A 14,761-nucleotide genomic window follows, 5' to 3' on the forward strand; every position below is an offset into this window, starting at 1 on the left:
TCTCTTGTTTCAAGAGTGCATTTTTTTTCTTGTGTGACCCTCAACACAGGCTTTGAGAATCCCAGGCCTAAATTATTACTACTACCACGACCACCACCACCACTACTACTACTACTACTACTAATTGGCTTGGCATACTTGGCATAATAATAATAATAATTGGGGAACCCTGTGGTACGCGCTCTACTCGGTGAGCCACCGGGGCGCCACAAAGGAGAATTCATTTATATTAGTTATTTTAAAGCTGTATTCCAGTTACTAGTGAGAAAATCAGTCATGTATTCTGATTTCTTTTAGTAATCAATTCTAATCTTCTCTACTGCGGCCCCACTTTGTGATTTAGGCTGATAAGACGGGCAGATTTTGACATCAAAATCTTGCCTAGGGCAGCTTTAACATTTCTGGTAATTAAGAATGATGCCTCTATCTCTTATTATAACTGGGAGCTTGGTGCTGTAGCAGCTTCAATGGGCAGGCGTTTATGTTGGATGATTTACAGGAAGAGGAATGCTGAGATGAGAGGCTTTCATAAGAACAGAAATGTATAATTTGGTTTATGTCCTCTCCCAGCATTTTCCTAATTAGGACAAATCTCTTTCTCTTGTACACAAACTCACACACATGCACACACACACACACACACACACACACACACACACACACACACACACACACACACACACACAAGACCTACTTACACACACTCTGGGCTCTCTCTGTTTTGCTTTCTCTACCTCTCTCTCTAAAACAGATTGATTTGACCTTACTGGGAACACAGACAGATGTTATGCCCTGGACAGGTAATATCATGATGTACGCGAGTGTGTGAGTGTGTGTGTGTGTGTCTGTCTACAACAGATTGTGCAGTAGGCTAGAGAGAGCAGGGCATGGTTTTGCGTCACAGAAGGCACTCTCTGATTAAGTCTTGAGGGACTACTGACTGCTCTCTTGGGCCAGCTGTCAATACACACACACACACACACACACACTCACACATACACACGCATAAGCATTCAAACACACGCTGTTCCTCAACCTAAACAGCTGCACCAGTCCCTTCAGTCTGACCCGGAGTAAAACACTGTGAAATCAGTAATTGCAGGTCTGGCTGTGTTGTCTGTGTGTGTGTGTGTGTGTGTGTGTGTGTGTGTGTGTGTGTGTGTGAGAGGGAGTTAGTAAATGTCCTCCATTATTGCAGAGACGTTGAGGAAGTGACTTCCCTTGTACTGGCTGGTCCTGAAGCCCAGGTTAAAGGGAGACAGACTCTCCATTGAGAATGAGAATTTTGGGATTTTTGGGATTTTGAGAAGAATTTCTTCTTCTTCTACTTCTTCTTCTTCTTCTTCTGCTCCTTCTTCTTCTTATTTTTATTATTAGTAGTATTTTTTTTTTTTTTTTTTTTTTTTTTTTTTCATACCCATATTCTCTTCTTTGTCTTTAGTTGCCTAGTTCTCTCAATTTAAATGAAAATACCATTAATTACATCCTTGGAAAAAGGGAGACAGACAGACAGTGACATAAACATGCAGCTTTTGGGTCCAGCCTGCACAAAATGTTTGGCCTTGATTGGAGTTGGCTGTGTGGTGGAGAGTAAAGGGAGAAGGGAAGGGAAGGGGAGTGATGCTGCAGATTGCGCAGGTCTGTTTTCTCACTGTGTGAAAGGATGACAGTGGAGTTTTAAAATAGAAACCTGCCTCAGAGGATGACCTCAGAGGTCAGAGCCGGGGAGAGGAAGAACAGAACGACAGCACATCCTCTCTTCTCCAGAGGTTCCACCGCCAAACACTGATGATGTAACTTCGTGTAAGACTAGAGAATGAAAAAGACAGAGAGAGGGAGGGAGGGAGGGAAGGAAGGGAGAGAGGCAGAATGAAGAAAGAAGAGAAGTGATAAAGATATAATTTCTTTTTGTTTTTTGTTTTATCTGCAATGGCACGGGTTGGTCATATCCAGGCAAACTCTTTTGCTTTGACTAAAAGAAGAAGAAGAACTTGGTTTAGGACAATCAATTAGGCTGAAAGAGTTTTGATGTATTATGGGTGAAGTGTCCCTTTAAGTGAGACAGGGTTACAAATGGTTAAAGAAAGCGCAAAAGCAAGCAAGAAGAAGAAAAAAGAAAGTGAGCTGAGCCAGCTGTCCTCCCTCAGCGAGCCACTTAGCTGATATTAAATTCAGACATGATGACTTCATCCCAGAGCACTTAGCCACTCAGCAGATATTACATCATCAGCCTTGGAACGGGACGGGGATGGTGATGTCATCCCCCAGGACGCAGGAGGTGAGACGAGGGGACACACACACACACACACACACACACACACACACACATACACACACACAAACGAAGACACCCACACATCATTTTGTATGATAACACGAAAAGAGGCTTTTGCTTCTTTTGCTTTGTTTTGCTGGAAGAATAGTCTCATGAATTGATTTTCATACTGTACTTATCTGGTACACACACACACACACACACACTGTTTCAGCTATACATAAGAGGACATTAAAATGGCTCTTACTCATTCTCTAACACCTAAATTGCACCCTGATGCTTTCTGTAACCTAATTCCAATTCCATTACCCTAAAGAAGGCTTTTACCCTGGAAGGAATGAGAAAAAAGAAAGTCCTCACAAGTCATTTTCCGGTAGTGATACTGCACTTAAGGGTGAATACCTGATACATACACACACACACACACACACACACACACTGAGATACATACACAATGTATTAATGTCACTGATGCCCAGCTGCGAAATAAAGACTACACACTCGGTTGGTGTTTTTTTCTCAGAACTTGCCATGTTTTATAGTAAGGTACATACATGTACATTTCATCTGTCTTTGTGCTCACAGTAAGGGGGACAAAACACCTACAGTAAACATTATGTGGCTCGCATCTCTTCAGAGCACACACACACACACACACACACACACACACACACAGATTCACCCATGCACTCGCATATCGAAACACACACACACACAAATGCACCCACAGTTACTGTCCCCAATGCACTCAGTCTGTTCCAGTCCTCTCTCACCCCACCTAATTTAGGCTTTCTTGTACCGAAATAATGATATATGAAATACCACTTATACTTACAAAACATGTTCAACAAATCAACCAGGAGGAGTACAAAACGTACAACATAAATAAAAACAATCTACATTTTTATAAATAAAACATTATCTTTATAAAATAAAGTTTAATAATCCACATTTTTTACAGCATTGTCAGAAGTTGTTGTTCATTCTGTTTTTCATACGACGGAATAGGTAATATTTATAAGAGGAAGAGCAGAGGAAAGAAGCCGAAGAAGAAAAAGAAGAAGAAGAGCGATAGCGACATTTAAGACATTCTGCACTGCACACGGTTGCCGTGACAATTGCTTGTTGCCATGGAAATGATGTTGCATGTAACCGGGTGATTTTCGGCGACAGTCTTTGGGATCGTTTAAAGCCATCGGGTCCCCTTTAATCATGCCCCGCCCTCCTGAACCAGTTGAAACCCCAATAACTTCAAAGATTGATTGAGTGATTGATTGACTGATTGAATGATGACATCAATTCAAATGACCCCACCCACCCCCACCCCACCCCACCCACCAACCAAACACCAAAGTCCCAAGCACTCCCTTCCCCTTGTTCCCCACCCGCCCCTCACTGAAAGTCCAACGGGCCACCAGGCTAGCTGGACGCTAAATCCCGCCCATTCCTCGAAAACATCCCCGTCGCAATTGGACGTCAGAATCCGCCCGTCCTAATCCTCCGACATGGCGTGCCACTTGGCGATCTGGCGGCGCGGGTGGTCGCAGATCTCCCTCCAGTGCTCGCCGGGGGTGCCTGCCGCCGCCGTGCCCAGGACCAGGCGCCCCAGGACTGGGTTGGAGCAGCGCGAGTCGCCCCTCTCTGAGTCCAGCAGCAGCAGCTCCACGCTGGTGTCCCGCAGGCCCTCGTCGGAGGGCAGGTCGAAGACGAACAGCTCGTTGAACACCGGGTTGGGGACGCACTTCTTCACGTGGGTCTTCTTCTTGCACACGCGCTTCTTCCCCTGGTACAGGTTCACCTTGACGTACGGGTCTAGACGAGGAGGAGAAGAACGGAAGGAAGGAGGGAAGGAAGGAAGGAGAAAAGAAGGCATGGTAAGTATCCATCCCTGAAGCAGTCTGAGAGTGGCATATTATTCCTGGGCCAGATCGATATGGCGATCAATAAAGCGGAAATGATGGATGGTAGTGACGAGGACGGAGGGGCTGGCTGTGTAAACACTTTGCTTGTGTGTGTGTGTGTGTGTGTGTGTGGGTGTGCTTGTCACGAAAGTGCTCTCTATCACATCCAGATCAGATTACTTTAGTGCGGTGGCCGTGTCATTATGGCCACTATCACAGCATCATAAGTAGTCTGGGCTGCGCGACAGGAAGCACAAAAATCAATTTGGTCTCATCTATTTGTTGTTATGTGAAGCAAGCGTGCATGTGTATGTGCACGTGCATTTGTGTGTGTGTGTGTGTGTGTGTGTGTGTATGGTCCGTGCGTGCCCTCAGGCATGTAAGCAATGATCTCGTGGATTGTGTTTCGAAGGGAACTGCTGGAACTCTGAGCGTGCGTACCTGTAGGTCCGTTGTTGTCGGTCTTGGGCAGGTGGCGGGCCTTGAGGACGACCACGGTCAGGGTGTTGGTGGTGGACTGGTAGCACAGCGACAGCAGCAGCTCGCCGCGACCCGATGACTTCTGGGGACGGACAGAGAGATGGAGAGAGAGATGGAGGGAGGGGGGAGGGTGGGTAAATGTAAAGGGACGGATGAGGGCACAGAGAAGGAAAAGGAGGAGGAGAGGAGGCGAGAGGTGGTGGGAGAGGGAGCGGAGGTGAGAAAGAGAGTGATACAAAGTGGGGGAAGAGTGATGGCAGCGGGGAAAAGAACAGAGGAGAAAGGAGGAGAAGAGATTTTGAGACGTTTTCATCCAGTGAGATACCCAAAAGCATCTTAGGGAGCTGGCTAAAGAGAGCCAAATTATGTTTATTTTGAATTTTTGACAATTTCTTGTCCCTCAAAGTACACATAGTGTATAAAATATGAAGACCACTTTCCTAATATATTGTTGAGCTCATGTCTCAGTTGCCCTAAGGCTTAAAAACCTTTAAGCTTTCACCTCCTGTTCATCTACATCTCCTCTTCATGATTAAAGAAGATTTAATAGGTTTATAATAGGCATTTTAATAAAAGATCACAGCTTTTACCTGGATTCTCTTCACTGAAACTTACAGATCATCCTAATATTTTGTACGCTTATATTTGTACACTTTGTACAGCAAAACTGCAGTGAAAAATTGAATTGGTTATAATTGGTGGCAGTGCTGTCATTGGTGTCATGGCAACAAAATAATCATCAACTGGTTATGGACTCAATTCACATCATATCATAAATATGCCAGTGAGAAGCACCCCACTGTGCTACATCCAGCACACACACACACTCACACTCGAGGGTTGACACCTTGGCTGCTGCGATCACACTGAACAGGATCTCACACCTCCTGGGGCTGGTTACTATGGCAATAAGCACATTTGTATATGTGTGTATGTGTGTGTGTGTGTGTGTGTGTGTGAGCTGCCAGGTGGTACAGTATGTTCTCATCTCATTCCTCTGAGGACCTTCATGGAGATTAGGGAGATTACGATGATGAACTGATATTTACACTGCGGATAATGGAGGATGGACAGATGAGAGGGAGAGGATGAGTAAATAGAAGTCCACCGATATGAAAAATAGAATTAGAATGGAATTTATTCTATTCTATTCTATTCTATTCTATCAGTTAGTCGCTGTTGTTTTAGTACAATATTTGGAGAAAGATGAAAGGCTTTAGAAGAAAAGACTTTTGTTAATGAAATACTCAAAACTGGATTCCTGCTTATAAAAAAATGTTAATTATGAATTATCAAGGGCTTCTGCAGTAGTTAAATTGCATAGTTCAGAAATAATGACAATGCTGATGCAGCTGTACTGTAACGACTATATTATTATCGTGATATAACACAAACAATATTCCAGGTGCTGGCAGAAGAAGCACCAGTCCTCACTTGGCAATAGAGATACAATTCATTGCTATTATTCTTTAGGTTGAGAATGAATTTTTGTTTGGGTGCACACATACACACACACACACACACACACACACACACACACACACACACACACACAAACGCACACTTACAAAGGACTATTTTCTGTTCCTGTGGTTCAGTATAAATGCCTCCTAGGTGGATTGTCTGAGAACAGAAAAAGGGGCGATGCGCTGTTTATGACATGCTGTATCGATCATTCCTTGAACTGCTGGCCCCTCTCTCACACACACACACACACACACACACACACACACACAAAGCAGTCAAACAAAATCCATGCCACGTAGACAAAGAGAGCCACCACCCTGTCTGCAAAAGGCTGTAACTCATGCAGACAAAAGAGAGCCGACATCTCATATATCTCAAAAGCAGCAAAAACAACACCATCTTTTTAAAACAAGCACTACTCCATGTTATACACACATACACTGAATGTTGACTGTATATATATAGAGTGCCTGTCTATTGTATGTCTTGCACTGTCCCTCTGCACTCCATGTGAGGCTCTGTTGCCCCTCTGTGTGTCAGTGTGTACTCTATTAAAGTTGTTGATGTCTTTGCACCAGTGGCACCAAGACAAATTCCTGCTCATTTATTGCCCTTGGCAAATAGTCATTCTCCCTCTGATGCAGCAGAACCAGCGCCAATATATTCTCTTGCAATTGAAGCCAATACACAACAAATAACTGAGAGAGGCCGAGCCCTCTTCTCTTTTCCCCTGTCGACGATCAAATGATACAGAAGCATCCAGAAATAGCCCATCCCAGAGAAATATCACAAACTGTAAAACTAATGTGCGATTGATTCCACAAATAGAAGTTCAGACAGTACAGACACCTCCCTGCAGCAGGGGTTACTTGAACATTTGTTTCGCCAAATGAGAAATGGAAATGAAAAAATACTATTAGTCTTCGCGTGGGGAGAGCCAGCAGAAGCTATAGTGTAAGAAAAACAGGAAGTAACCGACCTTCCGGTTTCTCAGAATCTCAGAGTCAGATTTCCCAGCACTACTCTGGAGAACAATACCAGCTCAGAGATCTTTAATGATGTTACAGATAATATCACATTCCACCTGGAAATGCACAAAAGTATCCTCTCACACCAGGTAGGCACAGTCCGTCCATTTTAGCCGAACGTTACAGAGAACCACATCAGCCCGCAGATCTATAATTGCAGCGATATCGTCTCACATTCCACCTGGAAATGCCCAACCTTTTAGCCCAACTCATATATCATCTCTTATTCCATTTTAAATGTACTATTACACAGGATGCAATGTTGCAATCCCTGGTGCCACAAACCATGTCCAATCCAATACATTTACTGGAAATGTAAATATACACATGGGTATATTCTCTTACAGTTGCCGCAGCTCATCTTTTAGCTCAGTTCTATGGAGTAGTAAAGCAGCCCAAATCTATAATTGGTGTTGATATTATCTGACATTCCTCCATAGATAGTCCCATGCCTATTGGAAATGTACTGGAAACGATACGCATTTGCAGCCTTCGGAGCAGCCAAGCACAACCCGTCTTCAGCAGAAAGTCTATAGAGTATCAGCCCACAGATCTATAATGGAGCGGTGTAGATATCACTCCCTCTATTCAATACACTACTGGGAATGTACAAATGGACACGTGATATTCTCTTTCTCATCAGCCGTCCCAGCTCTACTCTGTAATGTAGTGAAGCTGTTTCAGACCGGAGATGTACAAGAGCAGTCTGGATATGAAGACCTTCAAATGACAAAATGATTGCTGGCTTGAAAATTAAACACACAACTGATTATAATTGAGATTATTAGCAAGTCTGAGACCTTTGCTTACTAATTAGCAGGTACTTTGGGAGGAAACTCTTCTATATGATCTCACATTTTGCCGATTAAATGCATTAAACACACTGGAAATGTACCAGTAAATGCATGTATAAACAAATGTATAAATTAATATGAATATATCGCTCTCTACCATATTTCCAATCACTGCTATGGGATGAAAACCTTGTATCTCAAAAGAGTCCACTCTTCAGCAATTGAAAATTCAACCTCAGATTGACAAACAGAATTTTTGAAACTAGTGTTTGGTTGAAACTTTCTTGGTACAAATAATAAACAGAAGCGAACATGCTGAAACAAATAAAAAGAAAAAACAGTGAAGCTATAGGCCTAAGGCTTTTATGTATCTAACTTCACAGCAGTCCATTTGAGCAGCATATCAGCTTACAGATCTATACTGATGCAACAGATCTCATCTCTCTGTCTCCGCAGAGGAATACGCCCACTCTCTGACATCCCAGTTGGCTTGCAAAGTACTAATGTAAAATACTTTGCAAGCTAACTGGACATGGATACAATAAAAGTGAATTCCCAGATTGCAATTGCAAAATACATAAATACAATGACTGAATGTCTGAATGTTCAATTCATTTGTAGCTTCACGTCTTTAACTAGCCACTGATGCAAGTGTGATTAAAGAATATTCCCATGCTTTTAAAAGTGTTCCTGATACACTGAATGCAAAATAATATATGATGCAAACAGCAATAGCTTGAATGATTAGAGTTAAAAATGGACAAGCTACATCCAAGATGCAGGGTTTACCATTGATGGGGACTTAAAAGTATTATAGAAAATTTCTGCCTGGTCATTGGTGTCAAGCAATATGTTAATGTCACATTTGCATGTAGATGAGTGGCAAGCTCTGTTATTTAAATACCATTATATTTTAAGTGATAAATGACCCTCAGCATGAATGTGTTGTGATTAATATTATAACACTGGAACTGCACTTTGGTAAAATTATGCAAATTCTTATATTTTTCTATATTTCTCTAAATTGCCCTGTATTGCTTTGACAATGCCAGAGTAGATTCTGTTAGGGACTAATGATGCAAGCATTGTTGTTATAATGAAGGTAACGATGAGGCAGTAATGGAACAATATTGGAATTTTAACCGATTTGCTGGTACATATACATTTTGTTGGAGTGTTAATGGAGTTGTTAAACCGTTATCAAAGGTAAAGATCTCCGGAAATCAATTTAGAGTTTGCTCGTTGTGAAATTGGTTTCAATTTGTGTCATGAATCTAATCATAATGCAAATTCCAATAAGGAAACTGATAACTGATGGTAGTTAAAAACTACCTGAAGATAACAAATACCAAGCCTAAAGGGGTTTGAACTTTGGTTTGTTCCGGCTCTTACCTTGACATTCCTCTTGATGATCTCCCGGCTCATCAGGACACGCCCCTCCGACAGGTCGATCCCGGCCAATGGGACGAGGGTCTCCCCGATGACCTCGTCGCGGGAGAACCTATCAAAGCTCAGCACCATGAAGTGGAGTGCCAGCTCCGACACTCTGACCAGCGGGATCCCGTAGAAGCTGAAGGTCTCGTCGAAGGCGGGGTCCAGAGTCTTCCTCAGCACTCTGGTCTTCACCCGGTGCTTCTTCTCTGGCAGCAGGGTCAGCTTGATGTAGGGGTCAGAGGTCAGCGACTGCTCATCAGTCGGGGTCAGGCCATGGGCTTCCTGGATGGATCAATCAATCAATCAATCAAAATTGTATTCATGACACAAACTGAATTGCACTTCATATGTTATATCAAAAGCAAAAAGGGAAAGACTAAACAAACGGAGACACAAGAATAAATAACATGGAGAGCATAAAATAAGAAAGAAATCTTTCAAAGATGAGCAGACACACACACACATCTAAACACACACTTATGCACACACACACACACACACACACATCTAAACACACACTTATACACACACAGTACCTTGATATGGACAACGAAGGCCTTCCTCTCTGGCTGGTACTCCAGGGAGAAGTGGAGAGTCCCCAGCCCGCCCTCCCTCTCCTCTCCCTGGGGTTTGTCCACGGCCGGTGTGGGCGCCTGGCTGGAGAGGGTGCTGGAGGGAGAGGGGAGGTCACGGCGGTCTATCACCCCAGGTTGGGTGAACCCCGCGTGGGGAGAGGGCAGCTCCAGGTCCGGGGAGCTCCGGACCTTCTGCTGCTGTAGGTGGTGGTGGGAGGGTTTGGTGGTGAAGTTGCCATTCAGATCCCGTTTCTCCAGGTCCAGATGCAGAGCCTGTCTGGAGCCGTTTGGACTTGAAGCCAGCTTAGCGGTGCCGGTAGGGGTCACCATCGAAGTGGTGTGGCAGTTTCCGTTAACGTCAGTTTTACTGGTGTCGTTAGTTGGAGCGCCAGCTGCGCCGAACTTCTTCTTGCCGCTGAGGCTCTCAGGATAGATGTCGACCCCTTTGAGCATGTGCACAAACTTGTAGGGAGGTGTCTTCTGGGATTTGGTGTTTTTACGCTGACAGCAGATCCAGGCAAAGGCTGATACACTGAACACCAAGCCAAACACACTCACCACGGCAACGCTCACTGGCACCTCCACTACGGAGGAGGAGAGAGAGAGAGACAGAGACAGAGAAGGAGAGAGAGGGAGAGGAGAGAAAAAAAGAGAATAAATAATCCACCTGCACATCTCACTGTTTATTTACTCTGTAACCACTCCTCTGTAGCCTGCGTATATCTCTGCACGTGTGTATCTGTCTGTGTGTGTGTGTGTGTGTGTGTGTGTGTGCTGTGCCAGCTCTGCTCTACAGTATATCAGACAAGCTCCTGGCAAGCTACTCCTCTTCACTTTACTTTGCTATCACTAAATGTCCCATGGGGTGTTTTGGCCAATTTGGCTTCAGCTTCTCCCATGCTGGGCTCCAAATGTTGAACCACCTCCAAACTTAAACTGACACTGTAACCATCACAAAAGTCCTACTTTGTACATGCCTGCTGCACCGTATTTTGAAAACCCCACCTTACTAATGCAATATTAATGCACTTCTGGTTATACACCTCAACAAACTAGCTTGTACACAACATTGTAGAACAATCAATAGTAGAACAATCACACAAAAAACTATTGTTCCCCATTCACAACCAACGACCAACCTCAAGAGGTTTTATGGTCATGCCGAGTCAACTGAATCCGTTCTGCCTGTGTGATGGTCTGACTGACGCAGGCTGCAGTCTGACTCACAGAGAGACGAAAACAACACAATCTGTTCAACCCCCATGAATTAGCATCAGAATCGTGTTCATATTCTAAACATGGCAAACGGCTGCTGTGTTTTGAATCATTCTAAAATTGAATCGCTATTATTGGTGAAGTGCAACCGTTTGGGAGAAATTGCATGAATCCTGTTTACGAGTGATGCTTGGTTGATTTCTTCATGGCAGCTGTATAAAAATAGTTGAACTCAAAAGCAAAGTATTCCATGTGCTTAATATAGTAACAAAGCCCAGGAAGAATAGCGTTTATTCTAATCCCTGTTTTTCTTTGAAGTGCCATCAAACAGAAAACAGGACAACTTGTCAAGTATCACAACAATCATTACGATAATCATCACTGTCAGGCCAATGATATGCAGACCTACATATCTAAACAGGTCAGAGACTTTTTTTTTTCCAATCTTTGATCATCTGTTATGCCATGACTTCAGCCAGATGATGACAAGGAAACATCATCATCCTGGTCAAAACAAAAACCAAGACAGGCTTATACAGAATAGCCAAACACATTATTATAGATTATACTGTACAATTTTGTCCGGTATTCAGTGTTTGTGCACAACATTGTATCCCTTACCACTGTGCAGGTAGGGTGGCCCCACAGAATTTCTTTAGTATTGTTTTCAATGGAAAGTTTTAGTGTCTCACTATGTTAATACTCTGCACTGGAAATAATTTCAGTGGAAGTGTTGTAAACTACAACTTTAACTTATCATTCCCCAGTGAAATACAAATTTGAAAAGGTCTTAGATATCATGATGACAGAGTAACAGCCTAGCAAATTGTGATCTGCTCACATTATGCTGAAATATATTCCTCCTAGGGATTTGTTCAAACTCAACAAGGGAGATGGTGAGCAATTTATTTAGTCACGTTTTCCTTACAATCCCTTGTAAAAAAAGAAAATAAATAAATAAGGGAGTAGGCTATATTCATTTATTTGTGCTGAGATGCTGATCTCTTTCTACCTTTCTCATATCACTCACTTTCCAACACCCATTTATCCTTTATCCTCTTTATGATATTCCTATAATATTCCTACAAGGAAAAAATGCGTGTCTAGTGAGTTAAGTGACCTTATTCTACTTAGCCTAATGGTATTTTTTTTATCTCCTATAGGTATCTCTGAAATATACCAATGGGCCTTATTGCTGTAATATTTGCTTCATGCCTTTCTGAGATGTATTTATTATAGGATTGCTATAGTTTATAAGGGATGGTCCACTGTGACTCCACACCAATCAGGCAGCCTGCTCAAGCAGCCAGAGATAATAGGTCTATTTCACTGGAGGAAACACAGACAATTTCCTGCAGTTAAGAGGATCGCCCAGTGGAAAAGCATGCAGGTTCACACCCATACAGAGAGAGAGAGAGAGAGAGAGAGAGAGAGAGAGAGAGAGAGAGAAAGAGAGAGAATACTTGCACACAGCAGGACATCACTCATGTGACAAAGTGACAATGTTCCTGCCTACCAAATCTGTTTCTTCCAGTGAAAACCAATTCACATAGACTACAGATGGTCAGCACTGCTACAGAGAAAAAAAAAAAAATCTCACATAATAGCATTGTTGCCTGAGAGACTGTAGTGTAGTGCCATGTCTGGACCAAAACAAAAAATAATTTTCATTTTTCTATATTCCTATAGGCACTTATGATTTGTCTGTGTTCCACATTAGTGTTTATAGTGACCTAATCACACTTAATGGTATTTTTACCTCCAGTGGTATCACTGTATTATTCCTATGCATTTCCTTTAAGGATATAGTTTTGCTGTGATATCACTGTATTATTCCTATGCATTTCCTTTAAGGATATAGTTTTGCTGTGATAACTGTATAGCATCCCTCTAAAACTTGGGCCTATGATAGGATTACTGTAGTTTTTAAGGGAGTGCCTTTCATATAATTATATTCGTGGGAGCGCAATGGAGAGATGGTAAAAATAATTACAGTTTTATTTCCCAGCGCTTGTACATATTTATTTTCCTTTCCCCTTTCCATTAATATTTCAGTCTAGCATCCTGGGTGGATTGGTTTTCTACGTGGCAACAACAACAGGCAGATGGCTGTGGCGACGGGAGGGCGGTGAGGGAGCTGAGCTGCTGAACGAAGAGAAAAGAAAGAAAGAAAAGAAACAGGTGCTTCCCAGCCTTTACCGGTGTGGGCTAGGAGCCACTAATACTATTTAAGAACAGGTAACAAAGTACTATTGCTTTCCCCAGTAACGACTAGTGTAACGAATTACTATTTCAAGTTCTGTAGTAATTTAGCTAGCTACCCATCTAAAAAAAAAAAAAAAAAAAAGAAGTCGTTAGTTTTCAGCCGTCGCCCTACTAAGCTAGTTTAGATGCGAAATTGAAGTTTAGCAGGTGGAAGTATTCCCAAATATTTTGATTTTATCCAGTAAAATGAACACACTGGATATCAACGCTATTTAGTTCCCTGACCATTCACAGGTGATGAAACTGTATCGTCCTTATTATTGAAGGCAAGGCGGGAGGCAACCGATAGTTTTGGAGGTTGTAACGGAAAACCAAAACAACGAATTAGCGTTACTGCTACCAGGGATAATGCGTAAAGTAACGAGAATACTTTTGGGAGGAGAAACGAGCAATGAGTAACGCGTTACTTAAGGGGAGTAACAAGCCAACAAGTCAACCACCAACAACCTCCCACACCCACACATTGGTTTAAACACATTAACCGGCGGTGTTTTGACTTACCGAGCTGCGCCCCGTCCGCCACCATTGGAGCCATAGTCGCTGTCCAAGGTGTTGAAATGCTCTTCTCAGTCTCACACTGATGTCTCTCCTCTCCTCTCTTAACGACGGCAACTCGGTCTCGTGATGTCGAGGTATCTCCGCAATATGTCGGCTTTGATTATGTTTAATAATGTACAGGTTTGTGTACGGCTTCAATAATTCAAAAAGCAGCCCTTGTTTTCCCAGAGAGGAGGATGGAGGGAGGAGAAGGATGCTCTGTTCTCGCCCTGCTGCCGTTACTCTGCGATGCGTGAGTGTGTCTCGGAGGCGGCAACACCCCGTTTCCTCTCTCGCTCTCTCTCTCTCTCTCTCTCTCTCTCTCTGTGTGTGTGTGTTCACCCACTCCCTCCTCCTCCCCCTCCCTACCGGTAACGCTGAGTTCATCGGTGCTGACGCAGTAGTGACGGAGGCTGGCTGTGATATCAGGGCCCCCGGTGAAGCAGCACAACAGAGCTGTCAATTTCCCCGATTGACCGTTAAGGGAGAGAGGAAACACTCTCTTCTCTCTCTCTCTCTCTCTCTCTCTCTCTCTCTCTCTCTCTCTCTCTCTCTCAGTCTGTGTGTGTGTGTGTGTGTGTGTGTGTGTGTGTTTGTGTGTGCTGGTCATCCTTACATAGTATCCTTACATAGTCCTTACACAGTCCATAGTATTTATGTTGATTGGTTAGTATACTATGACCCCTCCCTCTAATACAAGTCCATAGTAAATAGGCTAATAGGTTGGTATAATCCCACCCTCAAATATAACGCTGATTTTACATTTAAAATTTTAATGTAGGCGATGACT

General features: G+C 43.1%; 1 protein-coding gene across 1 annotated transcript; it reads right to left on the minus strand.

Moving 5' to 3' along the window:
- Positions 1-3,767: 3,767 nt before the first annotated feature.
- Positions 3,768-13,969, minus strand: syt4 (synaptotagmin IV). The gene is made up of 5 exons (XM_071544964.1): positions 13,936-13,969; positions 9,916-10,538; positions 9,338-9,661; positions 4,618-4,738; positions 3,768-4,087 (listed from the first exon to the last, which is right to left on the minus strand). The coding sequence occupies exons 1-5, from the start codon at positions 13,967-13,969 to the stop codon at positions 3,768-3,770; spliced, it is 1,422 nt and encodes a 473-aa protein (XP_071401065.1).
- Between the last annotated feature and the right edge of the window lie 792 nt (positions 13,970-14,761).

This window comes from Centroberyx affinis, unplaced genomic scaffold (assembly GCF_046629955.1).
Source record: "Centroberyx affinis isolate AG114_WGS23_722 - 3 ecotype Tasmania unplaced genomic scaffold, CSIRO-AGI_Caff_v1 ptg004741l_1, whole genome shotgun sequence".
Classification (NCBI taxonomy): Eukaryota; Metazoa; Chordata; class Actinopteri; order Beryciformes; family Berycidae; genus Centroberyx; species Centroberyx affinis.